At 38.6% G+C, this 20834-nt stretch overlaps 1 protein-coding gene across 3 annotated transcripts; it reads left to right on the top strand.

Moving 5' to 3' along the window:
• Positions 1-474: 474 nt before the first annotated feature.
• TMEM33 (transmembrane protein 33) lies at positions 475-20589 on the top strand. Of its 3 annotated transcripts, none has more exons than XM_048941023.1 (8): positions 475-497; positions 7078-7142; positions 8096-8190; positions 8630-8817; positions 9989-10056; positions 10829-10962; positions 12632-12715; positions 14302-20589. In XM_048941023.1, exons 2-8 carry the CDS (start codon positions 7086-7088, stop codon positions 14429-14431), a joined length of 756 nt encoding a protein of 251 aa, XP_048796980.1. In that variant the 5' UTR covers positions 475-497; positions 7078-7085; the 3' UTR covers positions 14432-20589. The 3 variants fall into 3 exon arrangements, with proteins under 3 accessions (XP_048796980.1, XP_048796979.1, XP_048796977.1); XM_048941022.1 differs by lacking the exon at positions 475-497 and adding an exon at positions 6924-6991; XM_048941020.1 differs by lacking the exon at positions 475-497 and having other exon boundaries at positions 6928-7142.
• The last annotated feature ends 245 nt before the right edge of the window (positions 20590-20834 follow it).

The raw sequence follows: 20834 nt of genomic DNA, 5'->3' as shown, positions 1-20834 counted from the left end.
AGCATTGGCTGAGCTCCTTCCTCTTCAAGCATCTCTCCCAGGATATTAATTAACCATGCAGTTGTAGCAGTGCAGATTTTTTCATGTTGTGTGAACTGGATCTCTTTGCCTGTTCCTATCAGAATTCTTCTAACCTTTACATGTTGCTCCTCTCAGCAGACAAACGCTTCTGAAGGAACCACACGAGAAGCATGTCATATTTTTCAAATTTCAAGGCTTTATGAAGACCCTCACCCTAGAAAACATTAAAACAAAGGTAGAGGATATATTATCTGTATGGGAACTGCTGAGTCACGGCCTGAACCTCTGATTGATCACCTGAGGCGAGCCATGAGTCAGCCAGAGGAGCACAGCTGAAGGCAATTCAGCTGTGCTGCCGGAAGGGGTGGAGCCAGGCTCCATCCCTCCTGGACCTATTTAAGAGCTGGCTACCAGTGGGGAAGGATCTCGTCTGGAGATCCCTTCTTCTGGTGTTTTGTGGCGAGCCCAGCATAAGGGTAAGCCTTCCATTTATTCTCTCTTGTTATCATAGTTCACTTTGCCTAACTCTCTTGTTTATTTTGTGATTGTAACATCTTGATATCCATTGATTATGCAGTTATCTTACCAAATAATTATTGATGGTAGTCTTGGACAAATTGTAATGTGGGACAATCTATGACAAAAAAGCCTCTTTTCTATTTTTTTTATTAGGAAAATGAGATTAAGGGCATTTGCTTGATTTTCAGAAATTTGTCAAAATCCTCATTAAGCCTCTATGAAGAGGCAAGCAGTGAGTTTAAACAGTTTTCTGTAGCCTGTTCCTGGATTCCCTGTGCTTCTCTTCCTGCCTGTTCCATATGCCGCTGTCTGATACACCACTAGCTGTTACCTTTCAGAAACTGTAATCTCATTCAACTTGCTCTGTGTTAAGCTCTTCATTTTGTATACGTGTCTCTGTAAGTTGCTTGAGTAATTCTTTTCATAATGCCCGATATCTCCCTTGAACCCTAATTCCCCTGTATCTTAGCTTCCCAATAAAGTAATTATTGGTGTCTATATATAAGCAATCCTGGATTGCCAAATAAGAAACAGAAGTTCATTACTGTGAAATACGTAACACGGAACACTGAATTCAGTAAGAAGTTTCAAGCCTCTAAGAATGTTTCCGTTACTAGTCACCATAGTGTATATATAAATCAGAAGCATTAAAACAGTGAGAAGCTTATTCTTATCAGCAGACTATCTGACTAATTGGTATCCTTGAGGATCTTAATATCTCAATAAGAGCATCTCTAGGATATGGACAGCTTGATTTCATTCAATTTCAGGCCACTTCAGCACACGATTAGATCAGATTTAAATGGATGGACTTTACCTATGACTGTTTGGAAGGACAAATCTAATTAACCTGATTGTCTTTCCATGTATTCTTTATCTTTCCTAAGTTCTGAGCTCTTATTGATTACCAGCGGCTACAAAAAAACTGTTGGATAAAATATGCACATACCTTTTTGGTAATGATTATAAACCTTGATTAATCTAATTAAATTATATGGAATAAAATAAAAAATAGATAGATTAATTATATAAACTGGTACCCTTGAAGCATCTGTTTCTTGTTTGTTAAATGAACAAATAATGATGAGTAAAAAATGTCACTGCTGCCCACAACCAAAAATTAGCAACCACTTAACTAAAGGAGACATGTCACTCCAGTGGGCTTAAACAATTTAATGTAATGTGTTAAAAACATTTCCAAGTGTTCCTGTCACTTAATTGTTCCTCCAGTTTTCTTTGACTATGTACTTCTGATTTGGATCTCACAAAGCATGCAGGAAGTTACTGATTTTGTAGTTTATTTTCACCTCAAGGTTCTTTTGAAAACTCAGCTTTGAAATATGTGATAAAAGACCAAGAACAATTTAGAAAATAGAATAAACAAAATGACTCAGACCTACGCTGGTTAGGAAACCATGTAGGATTCAGTAAAAAATGTCAAAAATCAAAAGCCTCTCCTTGAAGCCTCCTCTAGTCTTATTAGGTAGAACATCTACTTCCCAGGTACTTTTGTAGCAATCTTAATGTAGACAATACTGACAGATGTGGAATAAAAATCTAAAGATGCCGGTGGGTGAATTCAGAGTGAGTTTTAGGGGTGCAAAGAACAAAAACTGTGCAGTCCCTGCATTTGCTGCAGTTGTAACAAAGGCTTTGTACGTGAATGGAGTGGGATTTCCTGTATTTTGGCTGACACAGCCATTTTGAATGAAAATGTTAGCCTCAGGTAGAAGCAGAAAACTTCTTGGTGGTTCATATTAAATCAGCTTACATGGCTTGCAGTCCTTATTATTTATCTGCAAACATCTGTTTATGCTGAATGGATGGCAGAAACATTATCCTCTTCACAAATGTATCTGCAGAAGATGGCTGGACCGCAAATGATAGTGATATTGGTCTTCAGCTCATTGTGGCAGTTCCACATCAAGTGCTATTCTTGCCAAAATGTGCAGGTTTTTGGCTCAGTTTTACTCAGGGCAATATTTTAGAAAGGGAATGTTTCTTTTCATATTTTTGTGCATACATACAGCTAATGTTCCTAGTACCATGAACAGAAGTTTTCATTGGGAAACTTCACAACATGGGATTTGTTCTTGCCCCATATTTATACTGGCTCGTTGTAGTCCCTGGCTAGCAGGGGAAGGGCAACTTTTTTTGTCAGTGAACCCAATATTCAGTTCAGCAATCAGCGTTAATCACTACACCTCCATAATTTTTCCAGGCACACAAGAGGATACTTATCAGTTTTTCCTGCAGCAGTATTTCTAATCAGAACAGGTAGTTGAAAGCTCACATCTATAATTCAGTGTATTCTTCCTTTTGTTGATATGTTCTCTTGCTGCAGAATTCTAAAATCTTCTTTGTGTTTATTAAAGGAACACGTGCCCATCTTTCTTTCCATTCTCAAGTTTCCCATATTTTTCATGTATGTTGCAAATGAAATACACAGGTAACAATGCTTTCTGATTCAGCTACGTGCCAAGGACATATCTCTGCTCTTAACAAAATATACATCCATTTATCACACTTCTTCGTAACATTTTCAGCTTACACTTGTAGCTTCTGTGTCATCCATCTCAATAAGGTAGGAATATATGAAAACACTGGAAGTTACAAAAATATAGAATGCAAAAGAGAGGACTATCTTCCTGTTTTCCACATCTTCAACAAGGTTGTGGCTTCTCTCTTTCACTTCTTTGGCAGGGACTTAATAATTAAAAGGCTAATCCTTCCTGGAAGGGTGAGTAAATGGAAACTCCAGCAGTGAGGGTAAAGAAATAAAACCACATTTGATATTGGTACAGACCATCAAGCAAAAAAACACACAGCAATCTTGTAGAGAGAGACAGAAGACTTCTGTTTCTGCTTCTGAAAAATGTAACAGGCATTGATTGACCCAGTGTCCTTCATTGTTTCTTGAAATTTGGACAGCCAGCTTGAGATAACCACAAACAAGAACCAAATTGTTCATTACAACTTTGCATAAAAACTTACTTTAGCTTTGCGTTACACACTATGGATACAAATAATGGAGCCAATGGAGCTGGCTTGGCCATGAAGAATTGCAATCCTATTGGCTTTATAAGAATGGTCTCTCTTATTAGCGATAAATAGAAATAAATTAAAAACTGTAAGCAGATGTTAGCAACAAGTCAAGAAGTACAAATTAGATAAATCGTTATCTGAACTTCAAATGCTCTTTGCTGCAAGGTGCTGAACAACATTTAAACAATGACACACCAACTTTTTTATAATAACTGATAATTGGGGCTGCTGAAGACCACAGCAACTGCATGATACTGGTTGTGATACTATTAGAAAAGCAGTAAAATGTCCAATTTTAAGACAACATGTAAAGTTCAATGCATTTTTTGCTATCATTTTCCAAATTTATTCAATAATGATTTTAGTTCATAAAATAGTTCCACAGTGTCTGTAATGATGTTCTTAGCAATTAATCTGAAACACAACAAAAGCCTCCCTAGTCTTTAGATATGCAAACTGTCTTCAAATTATGTATGGAGTTGCAGATGATTGCATCTGGAAACACAGAGGGTCTCAGAAAGAAAGTGGCAATGGGGTCTCGGGAACAGTGAATTCCCTTTTCAGCCCAGCTATGGCACTGCTTTTGCATATGTACACAAATCACTAGCATTTTTGACCTAAACTCTCCATGTAATATCTAACTCGCACTGATATTGTGACTGTCTGGAGACTCAGCCTGAGCTAATCAAATGCAAAGCATTCATATTGTCTTAAATATATTAAATATTTTACAGACAATACATGTGTTTTACTTTTTTCCTTGAGGCTTCAAAGTGGTTCAGTGGAAGTAGATGTCTGGGCCTGAAATGTCAGAATGTACCTCCTAGTATCCATAATTTCTTTAATTAAGAAAGCTGATCCTAAGTACCTCAAGTGCCAATAATTCTCTATGGGCTTATAAATGTACTGGGGTTAAACAGAGAGATGTGTTAGTTATGATTTCAGATATGTCTGTGCTGATTGTGTTGGACTGCCACAGAGGAGAAATGGGACTGGATTGCTAATGAGATAGATAAGTCCTTGGCAATTACAACAATACTCTTCTACATCTCTGAATCAATCATCAATGGTAGCAGAAGTAAGCAAACTGGTGCCTTGATGGTACAAAAGAACCCCCTTACAGCTGTCAAAACCAAATCATTAATAACATAGGAATCAATTTCTGCTTCTCCTCTCTGCTCAATCAGCAACATTATAGCAGAGAAGAATTGGGAATGGGAGAAGCCAATAGCTGAAACTTAATTTCTGGAGATACGACTTAATGTTTTTTTCTCAAGTTGAAGTGAACAGTACTGAGGTCCAAATTGCTCCATAGGAGACGATATCGAACAAGAAGTAACAATAGATGGAGAATGAAAGTGATGGGGAACGTCAGGAAAAGAAAATCAATATATAAAAAATGACAAATTCTCAGCAGTAAAGACCCAAGTCTGATCTTCCTGATAAAGTTCTCCTAATTCCTAGTTAAGTTTTCTAAGTTAAATTTTAGGAATAAACAATAGAATAGCATTCTATTTAAATAAAATTAAGGCCAATCTGTGAATGACAACTTTTACAAGAAGAAAATGCACAATCATGGAATCATAGAATGGCCTGGATTGAAAAGGACCTTCGAGATCACCTAGTTTCAAGCCCCCTGTTGTGGGCAGGGTTGCCAACTACTAGACCAGGCTGCCCAGAGCCACATCCAGTAATGTTAAAATGTTATGACTGACGAACAACAAACCAGACTCTAGAAGTCAATGTTCTGTGCGTGTGTGCATTCAATTGTTTGTAAATTACAAATGCTAAGGGCTAAATAAACACTCCTGTCAACAACATGCCTTTGTCATCCCAGGGCTATTTATGAAATATATAATATTGAAGACTCATCAGAAGGCTTTTTTTTTTTTTTTTTTAATAGTATTTTTATTTTATTGTTATTCCCCTTGTGACATTTACATTTGGCATAATTAAATCTCGGGTTTTCTGAGGTGTATTTCTACACTGCACTTTTATCTAAAGATGCAAATCTAGGTAAGTTAATATTTTATTTTGTAAGAAAGAAAACAATCTGGTAATGGTTAAACTTAATTTACAGGGGCTGTGCTCACAGCCTTAATTTCAGTTTAACATAAGTGTTTATCGGTCTTTTAACTGCACACTTGAGAACATGCAGTAGACACATGGAATGCTCCAATTCTCAGGTGCTGTTTATCCCACAATCTTCTTCACCTGGGGAGTTGCTCCAAAATAGCAAGCAGTTCTCATGACTGCTTTGCAGCACTTTTAAGAAGAAATGAGTGATCTGGAAAACAAGTGAAAAATCATATTCTGCATCTTCACTCTAAAATGTGTTAATTAGCACAAAGTCTTAACTTGCTTGTACTGGTTATGATATTTGAGACCCTATCAGCTGACTTCTTTTGCTCCTTCCCTGTCAACATATTTCATTACGCATTCTCCTGGTGCCTTCCTGAGTCTGTTCCAATCAATCTTTAAGTTTAATCATCACAAGCCAGAAACTGATTGTGGCTGATCGTTCCAACAGCCTCCTTCCCCAAAGGATGTCTTTTTTTTTTTTTTTAATTTTAAATTTTTTTCTTCCTGCTGAAGAGTAATTAAAAGCATCTGGGAATGATTAGAACCTTGAGCAGGTGGCTTGCATTTCTGGAATCTGTCACCAGGAGGGGGAACCTGTAGCAGCACATCCCTGAGAGAAACCCCAGAGCTCAGACCAAGCCAGCAGGCAAAGGCTTCCATGAGATGGTTTTTTATTTGTCTTCTTTTGCTAGATAGTTGCTTCAGCGGAATTGTGCTCCATTCATGGAAACTCTAATCAAGAATAAAATCACGTGTGGCTCAGATCAATTAAAAAATCAATATTAAGACAAAGAACGTATCAATGAAAGGAGCATTAATCACTTCTGAGGCCTTTCAGATGGCACATGCTACATATTACAGAGTGAGCGGGAGAGTTGTGCCTTGTGTCGTCCAGCTCTGGCTTCACAACAGCATTGCTGATGTGGTTCACGCAGCACCAGCTCTATGGGGAGCACACAGAGCAAGCAGGGAAATGAGCACCAGGCCTGGGGGAGCGGCAGAGCCGGAGGTGCCATAAGAGAGGATGAATGCCCGCCGCCGTGCTGATGCGCCGCGTGCGGTGATGTCATTGCACAGGCGAAGCAGCTCAGGGCCGCAGGCGGGCACCGCGCCCCGCCCCGCCTCAGGGCACCCGTGGGGCGCAGGGCTCGGAACCCAACGCCGCCGCGGCTCCCGGCGAGGCCTTGTGACGTCACGAGCCGGGCAGCGTGACGTCAGCGAGCCTACATTGCCCGGCAGGCTGCACGGGGCGCTGGAAGTGACATCAGGCCGCATCCGGGGCAGGGCTTAGCTGCGCGTGGGATCGGGGCCGGCGGCTCTCGCGGTGCGTCCCGCAGGGCCGGGAGCGGAAGGTGGGAAGCGGAGGCCGTCCCGATCCCAGACCCGGCTGAGGCGCTTCTCTGTCCGCAGGTGCGGCCATGGCGGATTCTACGCAGAACGGACCCGTGCAAGGCGGAGCCGGCGGCGGAGCCGTGGTGAGCAGCGCCGGGCCGGGCAGAGCAGGCCCGGCTGTGCGGGGAGGGTGGGGGCACGGAGCGGGGCCGGCTGTCCTCGGTGTCCCCGCGGCCCCGGTGCCGGGAGGGAGGTGCCACTCGGGCGAGGGCGGGGAGGAGGAGTGCAAAGAGGCTGGGAGAGCGGGAGGCGAGAGCGGGCAAAAAAATAAAAAAGAAAAAAAAAGAAGAAAAAAGAAGAAAAAAAAGGAGGTCCTGGCTGAAGTCAAACACAAAGTGAAGCACGCGAATGTGGGAGCAGGACGGATAACCCACGAGGAGTGCGGCTGAAAGGAGGGCAGCGTTCTGATGTGTGTAACTGAAAGTGTGCCGTGGTTTGTTACAGCCTTCCTGGTGCTGGGGCCGTGTAAACCAGGGAAGGGGACCGTGGCTATGCAGTGTTGAAAAACAGGAGAAGTGCTGGGAATTCCATTTATTTATTTGAATCCATGACCTTTTCCCTTGGAAGCAGTCATGTCAGCTTCAGTTTGCTACTTCTTTCTTCTCTTGCCTAAGAAGTGTGGTGATCCTAGGCCTAGCTGCTTGAAATTTCATTTAAAATGAGCCCTGGAGCGATAGATACAGCAGCCAGTTTGGTCTGAAGAGGTTGCGTGAGAAGTTCTTGAAGTTGGCTACCCAGTGAGATTGGTCTGTGTAGAGACCCTCACTGCCTCTACAGAGGATCTCGGTGCTGTGGTTCATTGTGGGATACAGAAGGCTGCCTCAGAGTGAAAAGGCTCCATTTGCAATCTGGTTAGTACACTGAAACATCGTATGAATCTAGTATCATGCAGGATGAAAATACTCCCTTCAGGCAATAGTTTGATCCTAGTCAAGGCTGCCATTTAATACTGAAGGAAGAATGTTCCTTGTATGCAAATATTAAGATACCAACTTATTTGGGGTTGTGTTTTTGTTATTGTTATCTTTTAATGTAGCAATTTCTGATGGCTAACAAGTTGGATACAGCAATGTGGATTTCCCGCTTGTTCACAGTTTACTGCTCTGCTTTATTTGTCCTGCCTCTTCTAGGGTATGTATTTTAACATTGTGAAACAACATTAAAAATTTATAAGTGACTACATTCTGTTTTCATAGAGTAGTTTCCCAAGTAAGGGTAACTTATTACTTAGTTTGTTGGGTTGGTTTGTGAGAAAAGATTTTACTAATTATTTAAGATTGGCTTTAAACATTTGTTGGTATGTTTAGAAAATGCTCAGCAATTGTCAAGTACTGGCAAATACTCATGTTTTGATGTAGTTATGGAATAAATAATATATTGAGTTATTTTTACCTTCAACATCTGCATTAAGTCACTGTTACCAGTTTCTAAGTGTATTTTGGTAACAGTGCTTATGTATGATAACAGAAATATGAAAAGTACTGCACAATTGTGATGCAATTCTCAGGGGTGAAAGGCTTCTGAACAGGGGCTTGGTTCATATGGTAACGTCTCCTCTGATGATTTGCAGGTTGCATGAAGCAGCAAGCTTCTATCAGCGCGCCTTGCTGGCAAATGCTCTCACTAGTGCTCTCCGACTACACCAAAGGCTACCACACTTCCAGCTTAGCAGGGCCTTTCTGGCCCAGGCTTTGCTGGAGGACAGCTGCCACTACCTGCTGTACTCTCTTATCTTTGTGAACTCCTACCCTGTCACAAGTATCCTTTGCTTGGGTTGTCTTGGTAACATTTTTAAATATCTTAAAAACTTGATTCTTTTCATCACCCATGCCACATCCCTTGCTTTTAAGCTGAAGGAGGAAGATTTAGGTTGGCTGTCAGAGGGAAGTTCTTTACTATGAGAGTAGCAGGGTGCTGGAACAGGCTGCCCACAGAGGTTGTGGATGCCCTGTCCTTGGAGGTGTTCGAGTCCAGATTGGATGGGGCCCTGGGCAGCCTGGTTAAGTATTAAATGGGGAGGTTGGTGGCCTTGCCCGTGGTAGGGGAGTTAGAGATCCATGATCCAACCCTTCCAACCCAGGCCATTCTGTGATTCTGTGACTTAAAGAAAAGAGTATGTTTACTATTCACAAAACATACTCTATGTAAAGTAGAATTGATCCATGTTCAGGTTAATCACCTCTGTACATAATGCACTGCAGTCTCTGATCCTTATCTTATTTTCTCTTCCTGAAACTTAAATTCAGAGAATTCTGTAACCAATCTTACATGATCCTTTAAGAAAAACTGATAACTCTTATTTATGACATTTATGACTGGAGCAAGTTTATATATAACTTCTCTAGAAGTAAAACATATGTCGAGATGCAATTATTCTGTAATAGCTGTTCTGGATAAGTAACTAAACATTTTGCAAAAAGGGCTTATTCCTGTGGCTCGTCAAAGCTGATATTGAAGAAGCTCTTCTTCATGCTGCGTTGTGTGTATGCTTGATGTCCTACTCTTAGAATGCCTTTGGCAGAGGAATGTCTATGTCCTTGCTCTCTGAACTGCTGGAAATTGCATGTTCTTTGGTGATAAAATGCATTTTGTAGCATCTGTTTATAAAACTGTGCTATGTGTATATGGTGGATTTTAAGTAGTAACCTTACACGTCTTTCATGTAGAAAGAATGCATTTCATTAGAAGCAGACAGGTGTGTAATCATGGTGTATGTTCTACTTCTGCATACATATGTATACACTGATTTTAAATAAGAAGAATGCATAGCAAAGAAAGATGTAAGGAGAAAATGGAACAGCTATAAATATAGATGTTAAACATAGATGTGTCTTACTCGAGTATTGCTCATTCCAGCCGACCTCTTACATAATATCGTGGGGAAATGATACACTTCTTCAGTCTTTTATTTTCCTTATTCTTGCTTTAGTGAGTATTTTCCCAGTTCTGCTGTTTTCTTTGCTTCATGCTGCTACATACACAAAGAAAGTTCTTGATGTAAGTATGGCATAGTATACAATGTGATTAATACCCTTGGTGCACGTGGGATTTATAAGCAAGTTTGGGAGTTGCAGCTGTGGTTTCCTTCAGCTACGTTAGAGGAGTTAGAGTGAAACTGTACTATGGAATCTTGGCACAGAATCTGAGAGGTCTTCTGGTTTGTTTTTCTCCTTCTGTTATAACTTAGTAATATGCTGAAGCTGACACCAAGTATTTCTCTTGAAATGGTTCTCTTTGAAGGAGGCCACTACTGTGTAACAGTGGGGTCCAAACTTCTGACCTGTCTTTTCAGGCTAAACCATATGCTATGAAGTCAAATGTTCCATTTCAGTGGTGGAATAACAAACCTCAGGGTGAAGCTAAGAAGCAAAAAATAAAATAAAATAAAATTGTCAAGTGAACCATCTGCTCAATATACAGTTTTCTACAGCTTAATGCATCTCCAACATCCAGTGTATCCTGCCCAGGCCGTCTTGCTACTGTAGGCACTTCATCCTAGTGGACAGAATAAGGCTTCTGGCCAGCCCTGTGCACTTAAACATAGAATGTGTGCATGGGGAATTTACAGCACGCTTTATTTTTAATTAAGCTTTATGTGCCTATGGTTCCTGAGATTATTAATGGTTATTCTGATGGGGGCTCCACTCTTCTTGAAAGTATTCTTTGCAGTATTAATTTCAATCACTTGCTGAAATGACTCATAAATGGTAGATGTTAATACTACTTTATGCTGAAGAAATGATATGGTGGTTTTTTTCTTTTCTTTAAGGCACGAGGCTCAAATAGCCTGCCCTTTCTGAGAAATCTTCTAGAGAAACTGAATGCTAATCAACAGAATATTCTAAAATTCATTGCTTGCAATGAAATTTTTCTGATGCCAGCCACAGTTTTTATGCTCTTCAGGTAAGAATTATCATTAATATTTTCAGAATTAGGAATTTTGTGCATGAGATTATTTTTTGTAGTTAATTCTGTGGGTTACAGGGATCTCTGTGTGTATAGTTGTCTGTTCTAGCTTAAGCTTAGTTTTGTTCCTAGATTTCTCAAGATGATGCATCATGAAATCAAACAGCATTCATTCTGGTATAGTTGGGCATGGAAGAAAAAACAAAACAGCTCTCCCTTTCATAGCATTCAGTATGTTAAATTTTGGACAGTTTAACAGAATATTGATCTTTAGCCCTACTGAAAAGTGTCTGTTTACTCTTGCTTCTAGTTTTAGATCCCAAAAGTTTAAGTAGCATGGAATTTCATGGTGCTTGAAAAGTGCAAGGAGGAGCAGGTTATGTCCTCTCCCATGTTACTTCTGACCATAAACCCTTATTTATTCCATCTGGGTTTGCCTGCTTTGTTTGTGTGCAGCCTGTTGATTTCATTTTGGGGATCTTAAGAATGTACATGTTGGAATCCTACTGAAGTCACATAGGCATAACAGTCTGCCAATGACTGAAGTTTGAGTTGCTTCCTTTCAGTACTTGAAGATGGAATATTTGCATTATGCATGTCATAGCGCAGTGAGAGCATTTGTCTTGAGTGGTCTCAAAGGCAGTAGAAGGGAAGCTTTATTTTCTTACAAGGTGATAGAATGCATCATTTGTCTCTATCTTACAGTAGGGCAGCTGAACACTTAAATGCTTAAGCCCCAATGGATTGTATTTCCTTCAAAGGCCACTTAGCAACTGATGGATACTATCTGTATCCAGCATCTGAAACATTTGATTGCTCTAAAACTTTGGGGCGAAGATCTTTGTGTTTTTCCTCTCTATACAGAATTCAGTGTGTGGAATGGAGCTAGTTGATAAGTCATCTAGTAGAAACTTGTAACAGATGATATACCAAGTGTAAAAACAGTATAGAGGTTAAATGAAACTGTGGTGGAAGTTTAGAGAACAAACTGTTGAAGCCTGTTAAATTGCTTGTAAATACCATACAGATGCAAGACTTTGCTTTTTCCACTCTGGAACTATGATATGGTGACACAGATTTTTAATATTACATTATATAAAGAAGATTCAATCAAGTAAGCTCAAGATGTTTCTGTGCTTTGCTGTGTCTTGGTTTGCAGCTCTGTCACATAGAACAGCAGCTTTGTGAAGTACAAAAATCTCATTTCAGAGTAACTGAAACAGTTTAATTAGTGTTAATATATGAATACATAAATAGTCTCCATTGTGTTCTAAGATTTTTTTCAAAAGGTACTGTAAGTATAGTGCTTCTATAACATGAACCATGCTGTGAGCTGAAAAAGCTCAGTGTAACTGGAGTACTCACATCAGTCAATTTTCATGCTTGTCCAGCAAGCTTTTCCTTAATACCAAACTACACTGTGCTGTCACTTCTGTGATTCTTTACCCATCATCAGATGCAGTTATACTACATTTCTTAAAGTTTCTGCCTTTGTAAAGGCATGGTTATGTATGTTTTATGCTGTCAGATCTGGATTGTCTGAACGAATACGACCCCAGTCTGGCGTTTTTGAGCTGGGATAGTTTCCTAGGTTTTCTTAGGGAAAGTCCTGACTATTTTATTTATGCAAATCAGCATTAAGCTCTGCTTCTCTGTTCTCTTTCAGTGGTCAAGGGAGTCTGCTCCAGCCATTCATTTACTATAGGTTTCTAACATTACGCTACTCTTCTCGGCGAAACCCGTACTGCAGGTAATAACCACATTGATTTTGGAAGTTAGTGTTTAACAGTGTATTATTTAGGTACAGACATTTTTCATTCTGTAACGGATACATAACACATAATACCAAATCACAGAATCACGGAATTGTAGGGGTTGGAAGGGACCCCCAGAGATGGTTGAGTCCAACCCCCCTGCAAAGCAGGCCCCCTACTGCAGGCTGCATAGGTAGGCATCCAGGTATAGGTCTTTATCTCCAGAGGAGGAGAATCCACAGCCTGTGCGAGTGGTAATGATAGAATGTGAAATATATCTGGGTGTGTATGTATGTTTGTTTTAAATAAAAAAAAATTGCCACAGTCCTTTAAAGTAATGTTTATTTCATGTAACTGAAGTCAACTAAAGTGCTGTCCTTGAATGAGAGCTTTCAGAACATGTTTGCATAATTAAAAAGTATGCTTTAGGAGAAGAGTCTTTTAATTGTTCTGCGACCATTTATCAGAAAGATATTTTTAGATTCTTGGTCTCTCTAAGGCTAAACACGTACATGAACAGATATGTGCGAACTTGTGTAATGTCAACTGGAGGGAAAAAGTCCGTGTATGATCTCAAGCATACTCATTACCTCCTTTAAATTTATAAGTAAGGTTTATTATAAGTGAAATAGAGCATTATTGATTTTGTTCTGCATTGACTTGACCAACTTTCAGTGCTTTAAACCTTGAAACTGTAAATATTTCTAGGATTTGCTCAGGACAATGCTCTTTTGAGATTTCTCTCATGTCAAGCTTTTGTAAAGTGTAAGATTTCACTTTCCTATCTGATCACTATCTAATTAGGAAAATGTTTGATAAAATACCAGAGCAGCAGCTTTGGCTGCCATGATATGCAAAGACAGGTTTTAGAATCACAGATTTTATTGCCTCAATTTTCCTCTTATTTTGTAAGAAATCAATCAGTCTTATTACATGTATTAAAAAATATATATTTGAAATATTTGTGAAGATACTTTTTATGTAAAAAAAAAAAAAAAAAAAGTGCATGAAAACAAACTTCTAGTAAGACCAGTTTCTTGTCTTTTTGTAATTTCAAGTGCTGCTAGTGTTTCAGGTTTTATTTCTTAAGTGTTTCTTTTTAAAAGCTGAATCTAGAATACAGGGTTGTTTGCATTCTAATGAGAAGCAACACAAGCACTCCACTTTTTCTTGCCTCCTGAATTCTTATGCTATTTATAAGAAATTATCACTCTTCTTTCCGGCCTACCTGCAGTGGGTGTTCTGATTTCTTTATGGTGTTTGGTTTTTGTTGGTTTTTTTTCCTGCTTGAATGTGGAATTTTTCTGCTGTCTTTATGTCCTTTACTAAGTTAAAGGTGATTAAAAATATTAGCATTTAGAGAATAAGAATTCTGAAATTCTTGCAGGATGCTGCAACGCTGAGTTGATCTAAAGAACTTGCTAACTAGAATTAGTGTGTGTTGTTGTAGTAAATTTTTTAAAAATTATTTTATTTAGGAAATAAATGAATGAAAAGGTGATTTAGGTATTAGTTGCTTCTGGTGAATGCTATGTGATTTTTATTCTGTATTTAAATCTTTTTTTTTTTTTTCCCCCCCCAGGACTCTCTTCACTGAGTTGAGAATTGTTGTTGAACATTTAATAATGAAGCCCTCATGCCCTGTTTTTGTAAGAAGACTGTGTCTCAGCAGCATTTCCTTTATAAGCAGATTGGCACCAACTGCTGCATAGCCAAATTTCAGACACGCGTCTATTGTGAACATTATGAGCAGCTGGCACTTCTGCTGATGATTAAATTTCTGGTTTTACACTGATCTCACTCCAGGCTGTATAAAAATGTGTCTTTGCTTTTCTTGGAGATAATATAAAATTTAGCATATCAAAAGCAAGTCATGGAAACTTCAAAATTACTGTGCTATATTGGTAATTGGTGGAAAAAAAAAGTAGCTGCATTCTATCCTAAACGTACCCAGTCCTGCAGAATTGTTTTTTAGAAATCATTAGTTGTTGGATGCTGATTAAAACTCTTTAAGAGCCTGTGCATAATAGGTTTATACTAGCTGGAACCATTGCTATGGTAGGGTGTCTCTAGCAGGTAGCATTGGTACATACACCTAGGCAGTACATATTGGACAGTATTCTTCTGCTTACTAAATATATGTAGAATTATTGTCCAAATCACTATATTCAGTGAAAAATATTGCCCACCTTTAATTTAACAAAATTTAAAGAGTATCGAGCTGGTATAGGTAACACCTTTTCAGGAGAGCCTATTTCTGCTAATGTCATTTAAAGATAAGGTAGAAGCTCAGAAGAATTATGATGAAGCCTTCTGTTTGGTTGCTGGGAGAAATCTCAAGGCTCTGACCACGGAGAATTCAGTTGTCTTGTCAAAACAGGATGTTTTACCAAGCCAAACTGCTGACCTGGAGGCTTTTCAGACAAAGATGCAGTGCTTAAACTTTTAACCATCTCTTAAGTGAACTAATCAATGTAAATGTTGTAACTTTTGGAGAATCATTGCGGATATGTTCTTGTGTCTACACAAATGTGAGACTGCAGTAATTCAAGCATGTCTGCTTTTTAGAAGATTAATCTGTAGCTAGCTCTATATAAATTGTTATTCCAGTTTCTGAGACTCTCATTGTAATGGGAAATTTGCATAAAGGATTGCACCTGTTCAGGCAGCTATTGAAACAAATTGCTGTAGGATTTTTTGGCATAAATCCATCTTATGCCTGATCTGAAGGCAGTATCATGACTACAGAAGTGAATATTAAATTGAGTGCTGATTATGTATTCACCCAGCAGCTGAAAGGTAGGTCATAGAAAAAGAGTGTTATCTGCCCGCATATAATATCTTTCCATAAGTTCAAGGCAAAGTATTTGCCTTATCTTCTGTAGCTAATATTAATGTTCTCATTGCATAAAATTAAATGGGATAATTGGCCTTTTGTAAAAATCCTAAGGTACTGTGCTCTTCTTCCTTAGTCAGAGAAATGTGAAACACTTCTGAAAACAGTCTCAGAGCAAAGTATGTAACTACTGAGTTATCTTGTTTGCAATGCGGATGTTATTTGGCCTTTTCAGTTGTTTTAGCTTGCTATTTTAGAGCTGTGTATTTACACACTTAATTTTTTGCTCAACCTCTTGGTACTGATAAAGACCTGTTTTTGGTAATCGAATATGATACTCTTTGACTTTGCATCTTGCTTTCTGAACATGATTAGTTATTTATAGAACACTTGCATACTGCATAAGCAACTGCATGCAGTACTGCTTTACTGCTGCTAATACTTGCAACAAGATTCACTATGTGTATATCCTGTAACTTGAGGATTTTATAAAACCTAAAATTTCTACTGCAATAAAATGAGTGTTAAATGTAATTTGCTAGGCTCTTCAAGCTTTCTTTTTAACGGAATGTGCTGATACTTGAACCTGGAAGTTGAGCAGAACGCAGTCTTGTGCTTATATGTGTGCACACTTACCACTGCAGCTCTTGAAATGGGACAACTCAGTATCTTGTGCATCTCTAAGTCATATTACAGAAATTTTTGCCTTCTACAATGCAAAGATTTATTACTCTTTCCTTCAAAACTTAACCCAAGAGTAGGCACTACAGCAATGATCTCAGAGGAGAAATCTAGACTTACTTCTTACCATTGCAACTCTTCAGCACTGTTCTAGACCTTTTTGACTGTTTTTGACTGTTTTTGACTGGTGACATCAGGCTCTGTTCAGCTCTTCACTTTTGAATAGGTCATCTAAGTTCATCCCCCATCCCAGTAATGGAAAGCAAATAAATGCTTTGGTAGTTAGTGTAAGGATAATAACATGTTTCTTGTGAGCAAGTTCTTCTGGTCTAAGAAAACTGTTGTGAATGTGGTCTGCTGTTCTTTGACTATATGCTCTTATTAAATTTGAGTGAGTTGGAACTGATATATTGCAGCTGTAACTGAAGGATGCTGAATCTGAGATCCAGCTCAGTGAAAGGGGAAGGCTGGTTAAAAGGAATAAGTGAATGAGGTTACAGTACAAGTCTAAATGTGGATGTGAAACATTTTTTCTGACGAGTGGTATTAAAAATGGGTTGTGGAGAAATGTTTTGTCATAAAAGGAGCTTGATTTGGCTAGTGCTGTGCTCTTGGCTTTGTCAAGAGCTGTTTGACAAAACTGAGGCCTGGATTTTGTTGTGGCCTGTTAAAACTTAGAGGAGTGCCTCAAAAGTATGATATAAAGGGATAAGCATAGTTTCCAAGCAAAATAAATGAGGCAGCTCATGTGTACACTGTATCAACTTGGTTTTTATTTATTGTAGCCTTATGCTGCCTTCCTGGTAAAACCAAGCTGTCTCAATGCTAACAAAAAACATTCTGCTCATGTGCCTACTTCCTTAATAACTGCTACTACTCATATTATTTCACTGTCAGCACTTCGCTATAACAGAAGTCTGTGATAGCGGAGAGATGTTGAAACTGACTGTAAAAATGTGAACCCCAAATATGAAGCAGAACAGCTTTTGTCATGGAGAATGGCTGCCTACTAGGTAGTGTTATTGTTCCCATTGGTATGAATCACACTGGTAATTGTTCTTATTGTCTAAACTTCCATAAGTTAAAGTGCTGTTGGATAAATTTTTAGGTAGATGCACCCCTTGCTGTGCACAAGTCTGCTATAGATGTGATATTCTAGGATAACACTTACCTGTTCTGTTCTCTCCTGTAGAGAAATAAAACATCAGGACCAATTGGGTCTGTTGGGAGCAGCTATTGCCATTAGGGATTTCTTGCGCACACACAGTAATCCACTAATGTGCATCCATCTTTTCCTTTATTGTCTTTTAATTTTCGTCTTTTCATTATCGGTTTTGTGCTGTCAGTCTTATGTTTTCTTTCCTTCATAACTGAAATGCTAATTGTTCTATGATGGATGTTCAAAGGGAGCAATACTGGTCAATATATTGCAATATTTTGAGTTCCATGTTAGTGATTTTTTTTTTAAATTATAATCATGAACTGCTGTTTGTTCTGAAACCTTCTGAGCTGTTAATTTTGTGCTAGTAATGTCCAAACAAATAATTTAGTTGGTTGCTTTGCACAGTCCATGCTGGACCTTTTTATCACTAGGCTCCCATATTGCCATGTTTGCTGTGCAATCTCTAATTAAGCAAGTATAGTTCTTGTCCATTTTACAGATAAGAATTGAGGTGTGGGAGGAAAGGTTCATCTTCTGAGGTGATGTAAGAACTCTAGTGGAGGAAACAGTGGGAGGGAAAAACAAAAATTGGGCATTGGAGGCAATCCTTGTGGTGATTTGTTGCTATGTTACATATGATTTGGTCCTATTTCCAAAAAGTGCTGTATCTTGCAGTGCTCAGATTAAGGCTGGCAAAGACCATAGAGCTAGAAGAGCATGCTCTTCTAAAATGTTCTCAAAAACTGCTTCCTACCTGCAAGAGCTAGGTATGGCTCTGGTGTCTTTCTGTTGAGGGAAGAAATATGTGACAGTGGCACTTCCTGTGCCAGATTTTAATAGGCTATGCTGATCTGTTGCAGTTGTCTATAATTGCTGCATATATTTGTGGTTAAAGTATACTGAAATTGTTGTCTCTGTAATAGAACTTTTAATGTGGTGTAAGTTTCTTAAAAAATCCCAGGAGAGTCAAACTTACAGATTCTCAAGCTGTCCTTTATTCCAAAGATACGTTCTCAGTATGGATCACGTAATTGAATCTAATCTTAAACGTGGATTCAGAAATATCTTTTTAATGAACCGCTAGCATTACTTATTAAACTTTTTGCAAAAGCCAGCTCTGTGATAATGGGAGATATTGCCCAAGTAAGGGAGTTTCATTGCTTAGCTCCGTGCCATCCAGATGGTACAAACTTCTCAAATGAATTGAGAAATTCATTTTTTACTTGCATTCAAGGACTGAGGCACAATATGCTAATGTAAGGCTCAGAAGGGAAATATAGTTCTCCTGCATATTTGAGAAAATGTGAAGCCCTTTCAAGAAAATCTAATAAACATAATAATCACAGGCTGCTGACACTAAGGAAAAAGCACCTCATTCACTTGCTCTTTTATGCAGCAATTTACTGGTCCCTACTGATTTTCAAATTGGATCACTGCAGTAAATTATCCATGCCAGTACCTGTGAAGGAAAGCATTGGGATCCATATTTGTTTACTGCTGTGCTTAAATCAGCAAGAATGATAAATCTGATGGTATAAAATTGGAAATACCAAGGGCTTTTCTCAGTGAATGAGCAAGTAACTCCGTTAGTAATTTATTGTGACCCTTCTCACTGTATGTGCTTTGTATGTCAAATATTTATTTCGAAACAAATTAAATTGTTTTCTGTATTGATACAGCTATGGTTTTGTTGATGTTCTTGAAATCAAATTGTATATATATTTTTTTCTGGATGTAAAATACTATCAATGTTACATTGCAAAACAGCGCTTGTGTAAGTTTAGGTTTCAGAGTTTGTGTTCCTGACCAAAATCTTTATATGCTGAATGTCTTAAGTGTCTGTTGTTTTGGTTTTTATTTGTTTTGTTTAGAATAGTGCAGGGAATGCTGAGCTACTGCTTCCTGTTTGCTTTTCTAGATAAAAAACATTAAGCTGCATATTAGAATGAAAAGCTGATCCCTGTTTTTTCAGTCATTGGAACCATTCTGCTTTATACCTAGTGTTTGTAATAACATCTTCTGTGAAAATGTAACCATGTGCTCAGTTTACTGTTGGATTTCCATGCAGATCTTTAGTAGAGGGGGTTAACTGTATCTCTTTTGGCAGTAGTCCTGTCCTGTGGATCTTCGGATAGGTTACTTTGTGTGATGTAATCATAGTCACATAGCTACATAAGAGCAATTGCTGATCTGAAAAAATGGTCTTAGCTAGCACTTGCTGCTTGGAATTTATATCTGTGTAATATTTTCTTTTGTAAGAAGTAAGCAAAATCACAAAACAGTATGGCTTAAAAAATGTGATCTTGTGTTATCCTCCTCTTATGGGCTTAGCTCATTAGTGATGGCATATTTAAGTGCTTCTGTTCAACCCCAGCTCAAATCATACAGGCTTTACTCTGTCACTGTTGGCTGCTACCACAGAGTTGCAGGCCTACATTGCTTCTGGAGAAGCAATAGCATGAATTATGTTCTAAGGAGTCACAAAAGATATTACTCTTTAAAGAAAATGGTTAATGGGAGTTAATTTCCCTTTACCTGGAGTTCCACATGCTTGACCCGCATCTCGAGCAGCCTGGATTCCTGCCTAAGGAGGAGAAAGTAGTTTTCTTGAAAAGGGTCATTATATTTTAACTTGCAGTGTGTGCCCCTGTGAATGTTCACTTATGCACTTTGGTAGTGCCAAAAAATGAAGAGTATGTTGCGTGGAGATGATGCATCAGCTAGTCAACATATTTTACAGGATAATGAAGCTGAAAAGCAGAGGTGAAGGTGCAGGGCTAGATTATTAGCAGGAGTTAATGTCAGCTGCAGTTTTCATGAAGGGAGAAACAGAAAAGACTGGGGAGAAAAAAGGAAAATGAGGAAGAATTCAGCTCTTAGGTAATTGAGGTATGGAAATTCTATGGTGAACTATAAGCTTCCACAAACCCCAATTTACCATCCATGATTTTGCGATATCGGTCTTCTGGTCAGCATTGAAATTTTCTAGTTCTAAGTTATTGCTACTTTATTCTGTATGAAAATGAATTGGAATTTTTAGGTGCCACTATGCTGTACAAGAGCAGACAGGCTGGTCTCAATCTACCTGGAGGGAAAAATAAAGCTGTTGTGGGATTATGTGGTTTTGTCCATAATGTTTGAGACTCCTGTAGTGGAAAAGAAATAAAGCTTTACTACGGCCTGTATTGCTACTGGGTTTCATGGTATATTTGTTAAGCTTTTTCTTTCCTTTTCATGTTGTTTTGTTACCTTTTATGTTGGCAGTGTAGGAGAAGATACCATATGTGCACCTGCATGGGTTTTGTGAAATGACAGACTGAGAATTGTATTTTTGTTCTCTAGAAAAGCTGACCAGTGTTTTGAAATAACACTTGCCTATTGCAATTCCTTTCCATGTGCTTTTTGTTATAGCAGCTTCAGTTAGGGTCTGACTAAA

This window comes from Lagopus muta, chromosome 4 (genome assembly GCF_023343835.1).
Source record: "Lagopus muta isolate bLagMut1 chromosome 4, bLagMut1 primary, whole genome shotgun sequence".
In the NCBI taxonomy this organism is placed as follows: domain Eukaryota; kingdom Metazoa; phylum Chordata; class Aves; order Galliformes; family Phasianidae; genus Lagopus; species Lagopus muta.
Note: the sequence above shows the minus strand (reverse complement) of the source record. Positions and strands in the feature narration are given on the sequence as shown.